The sequence below is a fragment of the Loxodonta africana genome, chromosome 23, assembly GCF_030014295.1.
Source record: "Loxodonta africana isolate mLoxAfr1 chromosome 23, mLoxAfr1.hap2, whole genome shotgun sequence".
NCBI lineage: Eukaryota > Metazoa > Chordata > Mammalia > Proboscidea > Elephantidae > Loxodonta > Loxodonta africana.
The window spans coordinates 60,127,616-60,149,010 of NC_087364.1; the positions used below are offsets into that span (position 1 = coordinate 60,127,616).

Consider the following 21,395-nt stretch of genomic DNA (forward strand, 5'->3'; position numbering starts at 1 on the left):
GTGGTATTACAGCAGCACTAGATAACTAAGACAGGTACAATGGAGATCTCTGGGAGTGGAGCGAGTGTTTTAGTTCTTGATTCCGGTGTTGTTACACAGATGCTTACAACATATGTTACAACATATTACTGAATGGCTCGTTTCCAATTTTGTTCACTTTTCTATACGTGTGTTATAACTCACAATAAAAAGTTAAAAAAAAAAAAGTATAGAAAGATGCCCTGTCTTCCATCTCTATACCTGCTAGGCACTTAATTTTCCCTCAAATAATCAAATTACTATCTTTATTCATTGAATATTTTTCTCCTCCATAGTCTTTACCAGGTTTCAACATATACAAACTTTTCTTACCTCCATCAGGTTCTGTAAAACCCAGGCCAACCTCAACGAAACATGCTGTGTTGTGAAAGAGAACAAACTAGCACCTAAGAGCCGTTTACTTCTAGTGAAAAAATGAAGCAGTTGGCAGGAACCGTGTATTAGCTATTAAAAAAAAAAAAAGGTATTTTAGGAAATTGCATTTAATGGTATTTGATGTTTCTATATTAATTTTATACACATGCATAGAAAATGAACAGTTACTTAACTACTATACTGGGTTGAATGGTGGCCCCCCAAAAGATGTGTTCACCCTGAGCCTTATCTGGAAAAAGGCTCTTTGTAGAAATAATTAAGTTCAGGATCTCAAGATAAGATCATCCTGGATTAAACCTGAAACCCAATGCCTCTGAGTCAATTCTGACTCATATCGACCAATGAACAACAGTACAAAATGCTGCCTGGTAGTGCGCCATCCTCACAATTTTTGCCAGGTTTGAGTCCATTGTTGCAGCCACTGTGTCAATCATCTCTTTGAGGGTCTTAACTCTTTTTTGCTGATCTTCTACTTTACTAAGCATGATGTCCTTCTCCAGGGACTGATCCCTCCTCATAACATGTCCAAATCACATGAGACAAAGTCTTGCCATCCTGGCTTCTAAGGAACATTGTGGGTGTACTTCTTCCAAGATAGATTTATTTGTTCTTCTGGCAGTCTGTGGTATATTCAATATTCTTTGCCAATACCATAATTCAAAGGCATCAATTCTTCTTTGATCTTCTTTATTCGTTGTCCAGCTTTCACAGGCATAACAGGCGATTGAAAATACCATGACTTGGGTCAGGCGCACCTTAGTCCTCAAAGTGAAATCTGCTTTTTAACACTTTAAAGAGGTCTTTTTGCAGCAGATTTGCTCAGTGCAACACATTGTTTGATTCGTTGACTGCTGCTTACAATGGCATTGATTGTGAATCCAAGTAAAATGAAATCCTCGACAACTTCAATCTTTTCTCCATTTATCATGATGTTGTTTATTGGTCCAGTTGTGAGGATTTTTGTTTTACGTTGAGGTGTAGTTCATACTGAAGGCTATATAGTCTTTGATCTTCATCAGTAAGTGCTTCAAGTCCTCTTCACTGTCTCCATGCAAGGTTGTGTCATCGGCATGTCGTAGGTTGTTAATGAGTCTTCTTCCAACTCTGATGCACATTCTTCATACAGCCCAGCTTCTTGGATTATTCGCTCAGCATACGGACTGAATAGGTCTGGTGAAAGGATACAACCATGACACACACCCTTCCTTAGCAAATACCTTATAAAAATCTTTTTTAAAATATAAACTATAAAAATCTTTTAAAATAACAGTTATTTTCTACCTCCACCTATTTTTAATGATGGAAGTAAAGAAAGACAATGGAGGTATGAGGCTATATTTACAGTATTTATTTCACTGGGATATATATACTTAAATTTTACTGTAGGCCTCACGGACAAATTTATGCTATTTAGTAGCAGGGTAGCATTAATTCATTTCATTGCCATTCAATCAGTAATACCCTCTGCTCAAAGCTCTTGGTTATTCTTTGATTTCGAAGGCTCATATTCCAATATTTTCATGTTATTTATAATCTTACATCTTAGCTTCAAAGTGCCTAAGAAACAGTACACACACACACACACACTTTACCTTTTAGAGTAATTGTAAGTTTACAGAAAACATGTGCAGAAAGTATAGGGGGTTCCCATATACCCCACTTCCCCCCTGCACGAGGTTTCTCCTAAGATTAAAATCAGCATTAATGTGATACATTTGTTACAACCGATGACCATTATCGATACATTATTATCACTAAAGTTCATCGTTGACATTAGGGTTCACTCTTTGGGTTGTGCACTTCTATAGATAAAGGCATAATGTCACGTAGCCACCATCACGATATCATGCGCAACAGTTTCACTGCCCTAAAAACGCTGCGTGTTCCATCTATTCATCCTCACCTCCCTGAGTCACTGGTAACCTCTGATCTTTTTACTCTCTTTATAGTTCTGCCTTTTCCAGAATGTTATGTAGTTGGAATCATAAAATCTGTAGTTTTTTTAGAAATATATTTTTTAACTAAATGACTACTAACCCAGAATAGGAAATTTCTCTATACATTATTAAGTACTCAGAAAAAAAATTTTTTTTTACTTGATACTATTTACACTCATCTTAGGAGCCCTGGTGGTGCAGGGGTTAATGTGATCAGCTGTTAACCAAAAGGTAGACAGTTCGAACCACCAGCAGCTCAGCAGGAGAAAGATGTGGCCGTCTGCTTCCATAGAAACTTACAGTCTTTGAAACCCTACGGGGTCACTATGAGTCGGAATCAGCTCAGTGGCAGTGGGTTTGGTTTTCTTTTTGTTGTTGCTCCTATACTTATCTTAGGGAGTACTGGTGGTCCAGTGGTTAAAGCACTCAGCTACTAACCGAAAGGTCAGTGGTTCTATTCTGTCCTATATGGTCGCTGTGAGTTGGAATTGGCTTGATAGCAACAGGTTTGGCTTGTTTGTTTGTTTTGGTATACTTATCTTTAGGAGCCCTGATGGTACAGTGTTTAAGCCCTCAACTGCTAACCGAAAGGTTGGTGGTTCAAACCCACCAGCTGTTCCTCGGAAGAAAGATGTGGCAGTCTGCTTCTGTAAAGACTACAGCCTTGGAAACCCTACAGGGCAGTTCTACTCTGTCCTATAGGTTCACTATGAGGCGGAAGCAACTCGATGGCAACAAGAATACTTATCTAAAAGTCAAAGGCGAAACATATCATACAGTTTCAGATCAACTTCTTACTGAGCGAAATCTTCAATTAAAAAAAAAAAAGCCTTAGTTACACAGAACACTAGCTTTGAGTTTTAAGATTTCTAAGATACACTAAAGCAAAAACAACAAAAACCCTAACCTGCAGCCCACTCCAAGGATGGAAACGGACACCACAACTTCCGAAGCTGATGTTTTACAAAATGCTCACTAATGAAAAACTTACCCACTCCTTGCATTTTTCCTCTGTTATTCCCAACCTCCAAAAAACTAAATTTAAAGATTTTGGTTTATCTATTAAGCAGAGTAATACGAATTTCTTTTTTTCATTTTAACTGATAATACGTTAGTCAAGAAAATCTGGAGACTCGGTTCTCTTTACATTTCAGTCTTACTCTTTTAACTTCCTTTCACCTTGTCCAGGGCTCAAACCTTCTGCGCTTCTTCATATTTTACGTGGACTATATGGTTTACGTTATTTATTAAAATGAATTGACTCGACGGCATTGGGGTTTTTTTTTTTTTTAAGAGTTTTGAAGACCACCCATGATTCTTCTTTTGATCTATTATAATACTTTAAGAAATGATGTAAACTGAAATGAGTTCTCCCCCCTTAAGCACACTACACCTTTCCCTATAAAAACTTAGATTCCGGTCCTTCAGGGATCTTGTGTTAAAATTCAGATATCTTGGGAAGAGGAGGTCACACAAAAGCATTAACAGCTTTAACGGCTGCACCGTTAGTTAATGTCTGAACAATCAACCCCCAACACCAAACCAAACCTGTTGCCAATGAGTTGATTCCTATTCATAGTGACCTTATAGACAGAGCAGAACTGCTCCACAGAATTTCCAAGGAGTGGCTGGTGGACTCGAACTGCTGACCTTTTGGTTAACAGCCAAGCTCTTAACCACTATGCCACCAGGGCTGCAAACAATCAAAACCTTCCTTCATGTACTTAAACATTTATTGAGTACCTTCTATATATATATATATTTTTTCTATATACCAAGCTAGGCTAGGCCTGAAGGAAACACAGTGACTAATACAGGCAAAATCTCTGTCTTCTTGGGACGTATATTCCAGTGGGGAGAAAAAGACTGTTCACAGAAAAATTGGTGCATGAATGATCATAGCAGCGTTATTTGTAATGGCCCAAAGCTGGAATCAGCACAGCTCTCCTTCAACAGGTGAATGGTTTAATGAACTGTGGTACATTGTGCCACTGAATACTACCGGCATTAAAAACGAACCAACTACATGTACACAACAAGGTGGATGAACTCCAGGGAATTGGGCCAAGTGAAAAAACTCAATCCGGAAAGGTTACATACTATATGATTACAGTTTTGAAATGACAAAATGTTTTAAATAGAGGATGGATTAGTGATTGTCGGGAGCTAGGGATGGGGGAGGGAAGAGGATGTGTAGGATGGAGGTGGATGTGGTTATAAATGAGCAACACAAAAAAACAAACAAAAAAAAACCCAAACCCATGGCCATCGAGTCAATTCTGACTCATAGTGACCCCACAGGACAGAGTAGAACTGCCCCATAGGGGTTCCAAGGAGTGGTTGGCAATTCAAACTGCCAACCTTTTGATTATCAGCCAAGTTATTAACCACTGCACCATGAGGGCGTCAGTATCTTGATACCTGACCCTGAACAGGTGAAAAAGCTGGATAGGAATAAATACACACACACACATACACACACAAATGAGTATAAGTAAGCCTGGGAAAATCTGAGTGAAATCTGTGGATTGTATCACTGCCAATATCCTGGTTGTTACATGACTAGAGTTTCATAAGATGGTACCATCGGGAGAAACTGCAAAGTGTACAAGGTGTATCCTGGTTGTTACATGACTAGAGTTTCATAAGATGGTACCATCGGGAGAAACTGCAAAGTGTACAAGGTGTCTCTCTGTGTTGTTTCTTATAACTGCATGTGAATCTACAATTACCTTAATAGAAATTTGTATTAAAAACAGGTATAAAAACTTGAAACTCAGTAATAGGGTGGCAGGAAATTGCTCCCTGTCCTGTGAGCTAGGCCCTAAAGGATGAGAAGGATCCAGCCATGATGGCAGAGGGAATGCTCGCAAGTACGAGGGCCTTAAAGTGAGAAAGGACATGGGTGCCACAAGGACAAAAGCAGACTGGCAAGGCTGGAGCTTACTTAGCGACATCAGGGAGAAAGGGGTTTGAGAAGTGCTCAGAGCCATAAATAAGACCAAAGCATAGTAAAGGACTGAGATTCTATTCTAGGCAGACTGGAAGAAAGCAATGGTATCGGAGATTGCCAACACACTTCAATTCACCATCTTGCCTGGTGCAGGCCTTGGCCAAACCAATGACATTGGTGCCAGCTCCAGCACATACACACTAGACATTTCCAAGAGCCTCAACAGATAAACAGCTAGCATCTGGGAAGGGATGGCTGCAGGGCCAGTTTCCTTCACTGGTAGGACAGGCCCTGGACTTGTACGTGCTAAAACTGCAAGAGACTGTATTTTTCTGCTAAGAGGAGTCAAAACTTTCATCATATACATGTTCAATACCAAGCAGACAAAGTTGCTCAAATGCTCAGTTATTTTGCCATAGTTTCACATCAAGATTTGAGATTTGGGGCTTATACTACAAAAGTAAATGTTTTCATAGACACAATTTATTTTCAAAGGAATAAAAACTTTACACATCCCCCTGAAAGACTTAAGGAATGAGTCATGACTCAAGAAATGTTGGCTGAATTGACCTGTTAGGTTCCTGACATTTTCTTACAACTGTTTTTAGCTCCTTTAATTAATGTCTCTTTTTGCTTTAAAAAGCACCTCTCAATATTCAACCTTACAAGTTATTAAAACAAGGTGCGTTTTATACAGCAAACTAACAAAAGAAAAACCAATGCAGGTGAGATTATGACAAAATTGTTTCACTCAGCATGACTGTTATAGTCTATACTATATTCAAGTTTGTTTTCATGTAAAGTTAATGTCTTCAAATATTTATCAAATAAAGTTGATGTTTCAGACACTCCCCCATACACCACCTGGTGCCGGCTCCCTAGATGAGAAGGTATTTGTTACAGATTGAATTGTGTCCTCCCAAAGTGCCTGTTGGAATCCTAAACATTATTCCTGTAGAAGTGATCATGTTTAGAAATAGGGTTTTCTTTGTTATGTAAACAAGGCTGTATCAGTGTAGGGTGTGTCTTAAACCTAATCACTTCTGGGTTATAAAAAGAGCAGATTAGACTCAGAGGCACACACCACAGGGGAATACAGATGCCAGATGAGGCTCACCAAGGAACCAAGGAAGATCCCGGGCTACCCAGAAGGAAGGAATCAACACAGCCAAGATGCGGATTTGGACTTTTAGCCTCCAAAACTGTGACAAAATAAATGTCTGTTCTTTAAAGCCACCCACTTGTGGTATTTTCTGTTACAGCGGCATTAGAAAACTAAGACAGCATTTAGTTGTGAAATATTAAAACAATAACTTAATAACTGTTAAGTATTAAAATAATTTAATACTATACATTGTATCAAATGTTGCAGGCTTGGCTACATTTGAGGAGTTGGAAAATTGTCTTACTCTTTGACTCAGTAACCTCACTCTTAGGAGTGCGGGAGATTTGGGGGTCTGGGGGAGACGACCCGACAGAAGCAACTGCTGCTAATGTTGATGTTGTCGTTGATGTCACTGTCATCATCATCATCGTCATTTACTGGTGGCTTACTATGTACTAGGCACCATGCTAAGAGCCTGTAACAGCCAGCTATTTATCCCAATATCCATTCTCTCCTTTTTTTTTTAAATAGGAGAACCCTAATTTTTAACTGGGTACACACTGTTGCCAGATACAAAACTACATTTCCCAGCCTCCTTTGCATTTAGTGTGGCCATGTTGTTGTTGTTGTGTGCCATTGAGTCAATTTCGACTCCTAGTGACCCTATATGACAGAGCATTTTCTAGGCTGTAATATTTATGGGAGCAGATCACCAGGTCTTTTCTCATACAAAGCTGCTGATGGATTTCTACTACCAACCTTTCGATTAGCAGCCAAGTAATCAAGTGCTTAACTAATGTGCCACCGCAGGGTTCTTTCAGTGTGGCCATGGGACCAGGTATTGCTCATTGAGATGCAAGCAGAAGTATGTGCAAGGCAGCTCCAGGACATCTTAAAAGGCTGAGAGTGTCTCATTCCTCATTTGTTCTGTCCTGGGAACCTGTCTGGAGTCATCAAGGCCATGAGGCAGTCCATGATATATTCAATATCCTTTGTCAACACCATAATTCAAATGAATCGATTCTTCTTCGGTCTTCCTTATTCATTGCCCAGCTTTCGCATGCATACAAGATGACTGCAAATATCATGGCTTGGGTCAGGCACATTTTAGTCCTCAAGGTGACATCTCTGCTTTTTAAGTACTTTAAGGAGGTCTTTTGCAGCTGATTTGCCCAATGCAATTCTTCATTTGATTTCTTGACTGCTGCATCCACGTGGGTGTTGATTGTGAATCTCAAGTGCTTTAGACATGTTATTAGGTGGGACCAGTCCCTGGAAAAGGACATCATGCTTGGTAAAGCAGAGGGTCAGCGATAAAGAAGAAGCCCCTCAATGAGATGGACTGACACAGTGGCTGCAACGATGGGCTCAAACATAGCAACGACTGTGAGGATGGCACAAGACCAGGCAGTGTTCCGTTCTGTTGTACGTAGGGTCACGATGAGTCAGAACCGACTCAATGGCACCTAACAACAGGCCATGAGGACAAAAGTCACAACCTAGGAATGGTGAGCTGGAAGAAGCCTGGGCTCCTGAGGACTTCACAGAGCTACCAGGTGGCCCAGTCTGCATCTTGAGAGGAGCAAAGAAATTTCTATGTGCCTGAACCAACAGAGTCAGGTCTCTGTTAACTGCAGTCACATCTAATTCTAACAGGATTACATACGGTGTCTCATTTCAATCTCCCAACAGCCCTATGAAGCAGAGTGTTCTCACTTTATAGATGGGAAGAACAGTTATAAAAATAAAAGTTATTCATCATAGCATGTAACAAAAATTTTAAAATATCAGTTTTATGAATGATGGCAAGTAAATTCTATAGTATATTCTGTACCCACTAAAAACACAATTCTACATTTTATTAAAATACAGTAAATTTTTGCATGTTAAATGAACAAGGTAGAAAACAAAAATGTACGTATATACCTACATTAGAATTACAATTATTTCAGGACCAAGGGATAAGCCAAAGAGATGAACAGAGTTGATAAACTCATGGAAATGAAAATCCCAATTTGTTAAAATGATGACATTGAGCTCTTTCCTGATTATTTTTAAAGTTTCTGAGAATGGCATTATAAAGGCATATTTATCAGAACTTGTCCTTAACTATTTTAAGCCTGATTCATGCAACCCCTTTTTTTTACAAATTCTTTTTTCACAGAAATAATAGGGTTTTCCACACATGATAATCTCAATAATTGAGATTTTATTAATTTTGAATTAGGTTAGGGTGCCTGAATTAAGTGTTCGTATGACTTATGGGTAGACCACATAAATTTTAATATTTTCTTCTTCACTTTCACCCCTAAATGTATAAATTCTACTTGGGAAGTGTAATTTTTATAGCTTGCTTCAATAAAATTTGGTTGTTTTCATAACAAAAGATGATGAAAGTTAGACCTTTCATCCTATCTGGTCTGCATCTTTCCTATTTCTCAAGGTCAGAGGCACGAACTTTCACTACCAGGTGACATTCTGGCCCTCCTCCAAGGCTCTTTAGGACTTCCCAGGGTGCGGTTGTTAAGTGCTCGGGCCTACCACAAATTCTTTTAGGTGAGTATTATTCAATTTCATTGGTGTAGGGAGTGTGTGTGTGTGTGAGTATTTTCTTCTTAATGTCCTAAAGCAATATAGGTAGAAAAGTATACAATTAAGGTATGGTTAAGAGACATTTACAGGAAAAACAATAATACCCAAATCACAGAAGATAAGCAAAAGATTACCTTAATTATAAGAGAACTATTCCACGATTTTACGAGGTCAGCAGCTCTTAGGTCTTGCCAACTTATGAAGTTGTGAAAATGATTTCCCGTTTTCCTAAGAAAGATGGAAATAGTATTTTGAGAATAATCAGAAACTATATAATATCATGATCTGCCACAAGGGAAAACAAAATGTCAGGCCAAAGTGTAATTTCAAATAAGCTGCCTGTCCACCTGACTGCTCCCTTTAATCCCTCAAACTTCCTGATTTCTTCCTACCAACCCCTCCTAGGCTTACTTACTTTCCTGGAGGCCAAGAGCTATCCCTTTAACTACTTTAACTGCCTTCATACTATCTACCCCTCAACATTCAACCTAATTAGACGCCTTTTTAAGGAGCCCTGGTGGTGCGGTGGTTAAAGTACTTGGCTGCTAACCGAAAAGTCAGTGGTTCAAACCCACTAGCCGCTCTGCAGGAGAAAGATGTAGCAGTCTGCTTCCGTGAAGATTACAGCCTTGGAAACTCTATGGGGCAGTTCTACTCTGTCCTATACGGTCGCTAGGACTCAGAATTGACCTGACGGCTATGGGTTTTGGTTTGGTATCCACCCATTTAAGCACCTACCCCTGGATCAATCTAACTCTCTACTCTCCCCACCCTCAATGCCAGGGCCAATGAGAGGGGCTGGAGGAAAGTCATCTAGCCTGTGAATTGGTACCAATCCATATCTATGGAAGGCAACCTTGCCTGCATTCTCAAGGTCATTTAAAAAGATAAAAGCCATCTTCTTGTGCCTCATAAGTTCCCTCTCCATATCCCACAATGGCAAACCCAAAGCTTCACCAGGCTTCTCAAGCCCTAGGTCACCTCTGGCCTCTTATTTCTTAAAGGAGGTAACAGCATAGGGAATGACCTTCCTCAACACCCCACTCCTCTACTAGCTACACCTATGGCCATCCTGCATCTCCCTCGGTTCACAGGAAAAGCTCTTCCTCTCCAAGTTCAAGGCTGTACTCTCTGTATCCATACCTTCTCATTTCTTTCATCACCTAATTTCATCTAATATTCCTTCCTTCCTCTTCTCCAAATATACTTAACTTTTCCTATCTTTGAAACAGAACCAACAACATCTCTCTTGATCCAGGATGTCCCCCACCAGTCAAGCTAATCCCTCCCCAATGTTTCCTCTTGACCTCCCGTGGCCTCCCAACCCACCCAGTGCCGTCGAGTCGATTCTGACTCATAGCGACCCCATAGGACAGAGTAGAACTGTTCCATAGAGTTTCCAAGGAGCGCCTGGCAGATTCGAATGGCTCGCCCTTGGTTAGCAGCCACAGCGCTTAACCACTATGCCACCAGGGTTCCCCCATGGCCTCAGCCAAATGCAATTTGAATGCAATGTAGATTACCAGTCACTCACAAAAACCACATTCACTACCGTGGTTACTGTCTTCTGAGTACTTAGGCTCTATGCCTTCCTTATTTCACCCTTGAATTTCAAAGTACTCTCAATGCTTCAGGAACACCATGCTTTTACATCCCCTGGCCTTTGCCAGTGATTTGTTCTTCCCACTTAGCAAAGTCCTATTCATCCTTCAAGACTTGGCTCAAGAGCCCTGTGAAATCTTCCCCAACTCCCCCTTCTAGTCCAGCCAGTCTCCTTTCTCTAGCCCTCTCACCACCAGGTATAAATCACAGGGCAGAGGCCTATCAGGCTTCACCCTAACTATCTAAGTACACATCCAGACTGTGATCTTCCTGAGGACACAGCCTATTCACATTCAGATTCTAACCAGCCAGCCCAGACACTAAACAGGTATTTGGCAAATGAAGAAATACTGCTCTATCAGCAAGGACTACCAGATTGTTTGACATAAATGAAATCTAATAACATATACTTCTTTGGAAACTTCCTATAATAAAACGAAAACCAAACCCATGACTGTCGAGTCAATTCTGACTCATAGTGACCCTACAGGACAGAGTAGACCTGCCCCATAGAATTTCCAAGGAGCACCTGGTGAATTCAAACTGCTGACCTTCTGGTGAGCAGACTTAGCTCTTAACCACTACGCCACCATGGTTTCCACTTTCTGTAAACAGCATCTATATATTGAAAAATCTGATTTTCAATCACTGATTCAGCAAAGATTTATAAAGAAATTGGTGCCAGGAGCTGGAGACACAGGTGTGAACACAGAGACATGGCATATTTGCCCTTATAAATAAACCTGTACCAGGGAAGTCAAATAAGCAAACAATTAATTACTTAATTACAATAGGAACAAGCTCTATGAAAGAGAAATACGAGGAGCCATGAGGGTATATAATGGGAAGCCCCTGTCTAGTCTGGGGTCAGGAAGACTTCTTTAAGAAATGCCACTGGAACCAAGTTTTGAAGGTTGAGTAGGAATTAACAAGGAGGGTGAATATGGACAAGATGTACCGTCTGCTCAAAGGCCCTCAAGCAGAAACAAGCATGACCTGTTAGAGGAACTGAAAAACTAGTATGGCTGAAGAACAAAGAGGGGGAGAAGATCACAAGATGAAAGTGGCACCATTAAGTCATAACATGGTAGAAGGCAATTGAGAATATTGACCTCGTAGTAGCCTACATTCCAATATTCACTTAGCATTGATTCAAGTTTACTCTATCTCTGTCAACAATAAAAGGAGATGTGGGGTAGGGGCTGTAAATGAATTGTGCTGAAGCCCTCTAACACTTTATCCCATCCTTGAGGCTATTAATGTGTTTTATGTCATAAATTAGTAAGCACCATGGTACAATAAAAGATATATTCGGTGCTGTGGGAAAAGAGAGTAATTTATATACTTGTATTATGAGACTGTAAATTCCTTGTGGGCTAGTACCGTTATGTCTTTATATTCAGTTCAGCATCCAGTGCGGTGCCTCACTCCCTACAAGCCCTCAAACAGTTACTGAGTGAATCCCTTACTTGTGACTCATAGTTTATTTATGTTGCTAATTGGCGCACGCCCTGAGCAGAGGTTAGTTGGCAGAAGCCTTCCTGAGAGACATAGTGACTGAAGAAACAAAACAGCTCATGATTTTTTTTAGAACCAAAAAGACTTTAAAACAACCAAACTGGAGGTAATATCATTTAGAGTGATTTTGGAAAACAGGTTAAAAAAATTAAACCTAAGAACATGAAGAAAACTCAAGGACTGAAAAGAGTTCATAAAAACTGAGGGGGGAGGGGAGGAAAGGCCAATTACAAAAAGAAAGTTCAAAGTTTTAGACCTCCTGACAGCCAACTGTCAGAGAAATAACGCTCCTATGGCCGTGATGACAGAAATGTTCCACGGACCCAGGAGGAAAAACCAAGGAGCTGGGAAGAGGAGGTGCTGGCTGGGACTGGAACAAACAGATTGCTCCACAGGGTCTGGTCTGTCTCTCTCTTTCACTCAAAAATGAGCAAGAAGGACTTCCTGCTGGCTCAGAGCTGTGCCTGCTTCCGCGTTGTGTCTTGGCTGTTTGTTGGGGAGCTTGTAGAATCTGCCAGCCTCACACCACAGAGGCTCACTGGGGCTCAGTGAGCCGAATAAGCCTCCATTATTTTAAAGTAAAAGAAGCAACATGAAGACTTGTATATTTTTTCAGAAAATATCTGGTATCTCAGTTTCTACAAGCAAAGAGAGGTCCCAAAATGCATGAAAGAATACAGTCATTCCAAAAACAGAAAAAAGAACAGCCAAGAAATTAAACTCACAATTACACCTTCTCCTCACTATCTTTTTATCGGACATTTTGCATTTATGACAATAGTAAAAAATCTACTCTATGACTAATTTGCACATCAACAATGTATGTCTGGCAGTAACAAATTCCAGGTTGCAAGGTGAGAGTAACGCTGGCTGTGATGATTTAGGTTATACGTCTACTTGGCTGGGCCATGACTCTCAGTGGTTTGGTAGTTATGTAATGATACGTACTTTGGCAGTTTTATGTAATAATGTAGTCATCGTCCATTTTGTGATCTGATGTGGTCATCCTCCATTTTTGCAAAATGCCATTTCACATAACCACTTGGTCTTTGGAATCTAACCATGTCAGTAAGAGAGGACAGGGTGTAATTGTTTTCAGGAGAAATCATATCCTTCCCTTATGACAACACCATCACCAGTAAGAGTCTGAACTGTCTTGAAATCTGACTCTCCTACTTCTCCGAAATGGGAGGTATGGTCCTCATGCCCCACAAAAACTCTGCATCCTAATAACTGACCTTCCTGTGATGAGTGAGGAGTCCCTGAGTGGTACAAATAGTTAATGCACGTGGATGCTAACTGGAAGGTTGGAGGTTCGAGTCTACCCAGAGATGCCCTGGGAGAAAGGCCTGGCGATCAACTTACAAAAATGAGCCATTGAAAACCCTATGGGGCACAGTCCTATTCTGATACACATGGGGTCATCATGACTGCAGTCAACTTGACAGCAACTAGTTTTGTTTCTTTGGTGACGATTGATATGGTAGTCAGATCCCGACAAAAGCAATCTCTGTGGACAACGGCCTAATCTCCAAATCCAACTAAATGTGACACTTCCAATCAATTCCTTTCGTAGGAACACTCTCCTGCTTCCACTTCCATATCACCCACTTCCCAGATTGGCCTTGGCCACCTTTGTCAGCTTGTTCTTCCTTGATTCCCTTTAAATTTTGGAGAAAAAAACCCTCAGAGTTCAATCCTCAGCTTTCTTCTCTTATCTCCATAGTATACACACACTTCTCTAGGCTTCATCTACACCAGTGGTTCTCAGCTCGGGGTGATTTTGACCCCACGGAGACATCTGGCAACGTTCGGAGACATTTTCGGTTGTCGCAACTGAGAAAATGCTACTGATATCTAGTGGGTAGAGGCCAGGGATGCTGCTAAACATCCTACAATGCCCAGGATAGCCCCCTAAAACAGACAATTATCCTGCCCAAGTATCAACAGCACTATTCTTTAGAAACCCTGATCTACTCACATGACTTTATTAATTCCTTCATCTGACAAATATATTACCTATTTAAGACCTGCCGGTCGGTGCAAGGGGACTGGGGGGTAGGGCATGGGCAGAGAGGGGTGTCTGCAGATGGATGCGTCAGTGTGAGCTGCATTACGCTCTAAGCATTATCTCCCGTAGACAGGTACTCTATATGATAATACTCTGTGCAGCATCTCCTCTGGACAGGTAGCTGTCTCCTCTAGAGGAGATAAACCACGCCTCAGTGTAGACAACACCGATGTTCTAACATGCCCAAAACAAAAACTTCATCCCTCCTACCTCTTTGGTAGTTAATTACGTATCAGTTTGGCTAGGCTATTGTACCACTGTTTGGTCAAACGATAGGCAAGATATTGCTATTTTCTATATTAACTTTGATATTGTAGGCAGTCCTCATCCAATCAGCTAAAAGCCTTAAGAGCAAAAACCAAGGTTTCCTGGGCAAAAAGGAATTCTGTCTCAAAACTGTAACAGCAGTTCTGTCTGAGGTTCCAGTCTGCAGGCCTGCTTTATAGATTTCTGACTCAAGTCTGCAATATCAAGCCTGCCAGTCTGCCCTAATATTTCAGACTTGCCAGCCTCCACACTGCATGAGTCAATTATTTAAAATTAGTCATATATGTTGTTGTTGTTGTTAGGTGCTATTGAGTTGGTTTTGACTCATAGCGACCCCACGCACAACAGAATGAAACACTGCCTAGTCCTGTGCCATCCTCACAATTGTTGCTATGCTTAAGTCCATTGTTGCAGCCACTGTGTCAATCCATCTTGTTGAGGGTCTTCCTCTTTTTCGCAGACCCTCTGCTTTACCAAGCATGATGTCCTTCTCCAGGGACTGATCCCTCCTGATAACATGTCCAAAGTATGTGAGATGTAGTCTAGCCATCCTTGTTTCTAAGGAGCATTCTGGTTGTACTTCTTCCAAGACAGATTTGTTCATTCTTCTGGCTAAAAACATTCTTCACCAACACCACAATTTGAAGGTGTCAATTCTTCTTCGGTCTTCCTTATGCATTGTCCAGCTTTTGCATGCATATGAAGCAGCTGAAAACACCATGGCTTGGGTCAAGTGCACCTTAGTCCTCAAGGTGACACCTTTGCTTTTCAACACTTTAAAGAGGTCTTTACACAGAGTCACTATACCAAAAAGAATTGATCAAATTCAGCCATTTCAAGAGTTAACACACAATTAGGAACCGATGGTACTGAAGAAAGAAGTCCAGGCTGCGCTGAAGGCCCTGGAAAAAGGCAAGGCTCCAGGAATTGACAGAATACCAACTGAGATGTTTCAACAAACAGATGCAGCACTGGAAGTGCTCACTCATCTATGCCAAGAAATCTGAAAGACAGCTACCTGGCCAACCAACTAGAAGAGATCCATATTTATGCCTATTCCCAAGAAAGGTGATCCAACCCAGTGCAGAAATTATTCAACAATAACATTAATATCACATGCAAGCAAAATTTTGCTGAAGATCATTTAAAAGCAGCTGCAGCAGTATATCAACAGAGAGCTACCAGAAATTCAAGCTGGATTTAGAAGACGATGTCAGGGATATCATTTGCTGATGTCAGATGGATCCTGGCTGAAAGCAGAGAATACAAGAAAGATGTTTACCTGTGTTTTATTAACTATGCTAAGGCACTCGACTGTGTGGATCATAACAAATTATGGATAACATTGTGGAGAATGGGATTCCAGAACACTTAACTGTGCTCATGAGGAACCTCTACATGGATCAAGAAGCAGTCATTCAAACAAAACAAGGGAATACCATGTGGTTTGAAGTCAGGAAAGGTGTGCGTCAGCATTGTATCCTTCCACCATGCCTAATCAATCTGTATGCTGAACAAATAATACGAGAAGCTGGACTGTATGAAGAAGAACAGGAAATCAAGATTGGAGAAAGATTCATTAACAACCTGTGTTATTCAGATGACACAATCTTGCTTGTTGAAAGTGAAGAGGACTTGAAGAATTTACTGATGAAGATAAAAGACCACAGCCTTCAGTATGGATTATACCTCAAAATAAAGAAAACAAAAATCTTCACAACTGGATCAATAATCAACATCATGATAAACGAAGAAAAGATTGAGGTTGTCAAGGATTTCATTTTACTTGGATCCACAATCAACACCCATGGAAGAAGCAGTCAAGAAATCGAAAGACCCATTGCATTGGGCAAATCAGCTGCAAAAGACCTCTTTAAAGTGTTGGAAAGTCATATACACACACACACATATATATATATACACATATCTATACATATATGCATATATATATGTAATATAGAACTGCCCCATAAGGTTTCCAAGGCTGTAAATCTTTATGGAAGCAGACTGTCACATCTTTCTCCCATTGAGTGCCTGGCGGTTTCTAACTGCCAACCTTTTGGTTAGCAGCTGAGCAATTTAATCACGGCGCCAATAGGACTCACAAATACACACACATGCACATAAGCAGAACAGTAAAAGCCTAGATTCTTTGAAGAGATTGTTGGTAGAATTACGGATGTCAAAGGCAATTTTGGCAAGGGCTCTGACAGAAGTGAGCATAGATACAAAGAAAGTCTCTATTGTCTTAGAGAATACATATGGTGCCAGAAACAGAATGTTGCTAGAAATGTGGATGTTAAATGTGCTTCTGGTGAGGCTTTAGGAGAAAATGATGAACATGTAATTGGACAATGGAGGACGGGAAATGCTTTTCATGCAGTGGCAAAGAGCTTGCCTGAATTATGTTCAAATATTTGGTGGAAGGTAAAACTTACAAGTAATGAACCTGGGTATCTGGCTGATGAGATTTCTAAGCAAGATCTTAAAGAGGCCATGTGGTTTCTCCTTGGCACTTATAATAAAGTGTGAGAGGAAAGAGATGGACTTAAAAATGAACCTTGCAAAATGAAACCAGAATTTAACAATTTGGGAAATTCTTTTGTACAAACTAAGGGCAGGTTTCTTAGAATGTTCACTAAGGATGTGACTACACAATTTTTTGTTAAAGATATTAAGCCTGTGACTGATGGATCTAACCAACTATCAGAGTAGAAAACCCATCAGCTTAGACTGAAGGGGAGAGAGAAAGAACACAAGGGAAAAATGCTGTCTGCCTCTTGGAATTCTATAGGCAGGAAACAAGCCAAAGGAGCTATATCTGTTGTGCTCCAAGAAAAGAAAAGGAGTCCTGGAGCAGCTTGGAGATCAGCAGAACTGTTGGAAGAAGCACAGGAAGCAGGGCCTTCTTGGTTTCAAAGGGTGGGGCTGTGGTCTCCTGGATTTCAAAGGGTGGGGCCACAGTATTCTAGGTTTCAAATCTTCACCAACTTGGTTCCGGAGGGTAGCACTGCCATTATGGTGTGCCAGGGGGATGGTGCCACTGCCCAAAGCTGGAAAAGTGGGGCTGCCATCCCCAAGGGGTAGAAGAACAGGGTCTGCCAGGGCTAAGGGGGCAGTTTCATCACTCAGATGAACTAGGAGAATGAGGCTGCCCAAAGCTGAGGGAGCAGAGTTGGCACTCCAGTGGGTCTGAAAGGCAGAGCTGAAGCCCAGGCTGAGGGACTTCCACCTAGAATCCAGAAGGCAGGGCTAACATCCAGAGTCTGGCAGGCAGGGCCACTGCCCAGGTGGTCCCAGAGAACAAAGGATTATTTTCAAGCCTTGAGAGCTAATGTAAATTGTTCTGCTGGTTTCTAGACTTGCTTGGAGCTTGTCAACCCTTCTTTTCCTCCAATTTCTCCCATTTGTAATGGAAATGACCCATCACTGTACTTTAGAAATAGATAACTTGTATTCTAGATTTCACAGGTTTGCAGATAAAAGAGTAATTTTGCCCCAGGATGTAATATACCTAACGTCTCACCTGTATTTGATTTAGATGATTCAGAAGATGAAATTTTGAACTTGGAGTTGATTTAAGAATCTTGGAATGATGTGATAGGGTGAATGTGTTTTACATGTGGCAAGGACATGAATTTTGGGGGGCTAGAGGAAACCCTGGTGGCATAGTGGTTAAGTGCTATGGCTGCTCACCAAAGGGTTGGCAGTTCGAATCCGCCAGGTGCTCCGTGGAAGCTCTATGGGGCAGTTCTACTCTGTGCTATAGGGTCACTACGAGTCAGAATCGACTCGATGGCACTGGTTTTTTTTGCTTGTTTGTTTTAAAGGGTGGAATGTTATGGATTGAATTATGTCCCCCCAAAATATGTGTTGTAAATCCTAACCTCTATGCCTGTGGTTATAATGCCATTTGGGAATGGACTGTCTTTGTTATGTTAATAAGGCTGGATTACTATAGGGTGTATCTTGAGTCAATCTCTTTTGAGATATAAAAGAGATTAAACAAGCAAGCAGAGAAGAGATGGGGTAAGACAGATGCTAAGACATACGGAGATCTCCAAGGAATCAGGGGCAGAAACTGCAGAGACAAGGACATTCCTCCAGAGCTGACAGAAAGTCTTTCCCTAGATCCAGCACTCTGAATTAGGATGTCTAGCCTCCTAAACGTGAGAAAATAAATTTTGGCTTGTTAAAGCCATCTACTTGTGGTATTTCTGTTATAGCGATACTAGATAACTAAGATATATATGTATACGCGCGCGCACACACACACACATATATATATATCCAGCTCCCATACTGGTTCTGTTTCTCTGGGGAACTCTGATTGATAGAACCCGCCTCCTGATACACACACACACACACAGAGTACTGTCCAACCTGTTCCTCCTCTTATATTTATATTTTCTGTAATTTCTATCATATCCTCCCAAACATCAACACCAAAAATATTGGTTAATTCAAGTTTCTTCTTGCCTAATATTGAATTAAAGGCGAAGTCTGTGTCTGTGTGAATTTACCTTGCTTATATTTCTCAGATTCATCCCTACCCCCTCTACTCACCGGTTTTCTTCTCTACTGTCCCAAGTTCAAGATATACTTTGGAGTCTAGTGCTTTATAACAAAGATAGAACTTATAGATTTTTTTTGAAAGCAAGATACACATGTTGAGGACAATAAGAGGGTAGTGGAAAGAGTCTACACTTTGGGGTCAAAAAGGTGATTTGGAATCTTGGTTCTATGTACCCAGTGCCTTAAGCAATTTACATATTTCTTTGAGCCTCAGTTTCTTTCTCTGTAAAAAATGGACATAATATTTAAATAATAGCTTTGTTTTAAGGACAGTAGAACATAAAACAGTGCCTAGAATATCACAGGTGTTCACTACATAGCTATTATGATATTATAATTGTTTTTAATCTAACATGCCTTAGGATATAGACACTTAAATATTTGGAGTAAATTGAAAACACAAAGCATAGTATTGTATTTCTATAATTCACTAGTTTCTCTGATTCCCTTTAGATATAAGTTACTTTTTACACCTTCAACCCAAGCTTATTAGAAAAAGTTAACTTACTGCAAAAAAAAGGAGCAACAGCCTTTTAATTACTGTTATTTTAAATAAGTCAAGCCCGGATGACAAGCAGATAGCATGTTTTAATAAGCCAGAAAATAAGCTCATCTTCATCCCTCTTAACAAGCAAAACTGTTCATTCAAAGGTGAAACTCACCAAATAGGTTTCACACCAGTGTACTCATGATGATACGAACCCAGCAACAGGGTGCTTACCACACAATGCACTTACTTGTTCCATGTAATAAATGTTGCTCTCTGTGTTGAAATGCCAAGGCCAACAATTTGATTCATCTCTATTCTTGCAGCTAAAAGATACATAAAACGTGTATTTAAAACTCAATGACAACTGAGATCATCTTTAAATTTTAAACCAAAAATATCCCATGAAGTCTTCTTAGAACCAAGCAGTAGTTACCTTAACTAGTAAAGAATGTCTTCTTGAGCTTTTTTTTTTTTTTTACATTTACCTTCTCTTGTCTTTTTATACAAGTGAGTTCATACAATATTTGTGATTTTGTGATTGGTTTATTTCACTCAGCATAATGTCTTCAAGCTCCAACCATACTGTAGTATGTATCGAAACTTCATTTCTCCTACTGGCTGAGTAGTATTCCATTGTATGTATGTACTACAATTTGTTTATCCATTCATTTGTCAATAGGCGTTTAGGTTGTTTCCACCTTCTGGCTATTGTGAATAGTGCCACAATTAACACTGGTGTATAAGTCTCTGTTTGAGTCTCTGCTTTCAAGTCTTTTGGGTATATACCTAGCAGTGGAATTGCTGGGTCATATGGTAGTAGTTCTATTTTTGGTTTTTTGAGGAACTACCACACTGTTTTCCCCACCAGCTGTACCATTTTGCATTCCCACCAGCAATGGATAAGGGTTCCAATTTCCCCACATCCTTGCCAACATTTGTTATTTTCTGAGCATTACGGTCTTTTAAGAACTATCTATATGGGATTAAACTGACAACAGCAACTCGAAAGATTAGATAGGAATCTTAGGGGCAACTGAGTTCCTGTTAATGAGAGAGGACCAGCCGGAAAAGGAGGGTGAGAATAGTTGCACAACTCAAAGAACATAATCAATGTCACTAAATTGTACATGTAGAACTGTTGAATTGGTGTATGTTTTGCTTTGTATATTCTCAACGACAACAAAATAAATAAAATTTAGAAAAAAAAATCAGTGACATTTCTTCACAATATTACAATGTGGAAAAGAAATCATTCAATATAATCTTCAAGAAAAACATCTGGGTTTAACATTTTAATAAAACAATTGGAGCTAGTAAAGCACTGATAAAATTATTTTGTAGTTCTTTTATTATTCAAGGAAAAAAAAAGATTATATTCTAATGATAATAAAATAGTCTTCTTACTTGAAATGGGAGAAAAGAACAAGCAATCGCTACTCCAAATAAGTCAGACTGCATTTTATTTTTGATAATACTAAGAGATTGGATCCTAATTTAACCAACAATCAACAATACTAGAAGCTGGTTGATGGCAATAAAGGAAAATCCCCAGGGAAAGTAGCATAACTACTGAAGCTACTAAGATCTTATTTTCCACACAAACTGATGCTAGAATGCAAATATAAATATGTTCCCCCATAAATTTTTTTTTTTTTTACACTACAGCAATTCAAGTGATTTTTTTGTGATATTCTTTTGAAAAGCAGTTCATCCCACTGGGCAAATTACGGACAACTTTGATTTGAACACTGACAAAGAGACATCGTTATGTACACAGGACTCCTTCCAAAAATATTTAACCTCAGTCTAATCATGAGAAGCAATATGACAAGCTCAAATTCAGGGATAATCTGCTAAACTGGCCTATACTT

The 21,395-nt window shown here is 40.0% G+C and overlaps 1 protein-coding gene across 3 annotated transcripts in view; it reads right to left on the reverse strand.

The window, feature by feature from the left end:
* GK5 (glycerol kinase 5) overlaps nt 1-21,395 on the reverse strand; it is an 86,231-nt gene that overhangs the window by 52,692 nt on the left and 12,144 nt on the right. For all 3 annotated transcript variants that reach the window (XM_023555467.2, XM_064275537.1, XM_023555468.2), the window contains exons 3-5: nt 19,772-19,847; nt 9,136-9,229; nt 352-483 (exon numbers count right to left, since the gene is read on the reverse strand). In XM_023555467.2, the coding sequence (XP_023411235.1) occupies nt 352-483; nt 9,136-9,229; nt 19,772-19,847 (302 nt within the window). The remainder of the gene's footprint in view (nt 1-351; nt 484-9,135; nt 9,230-19,771; nt 19,848-21,395) is intronic.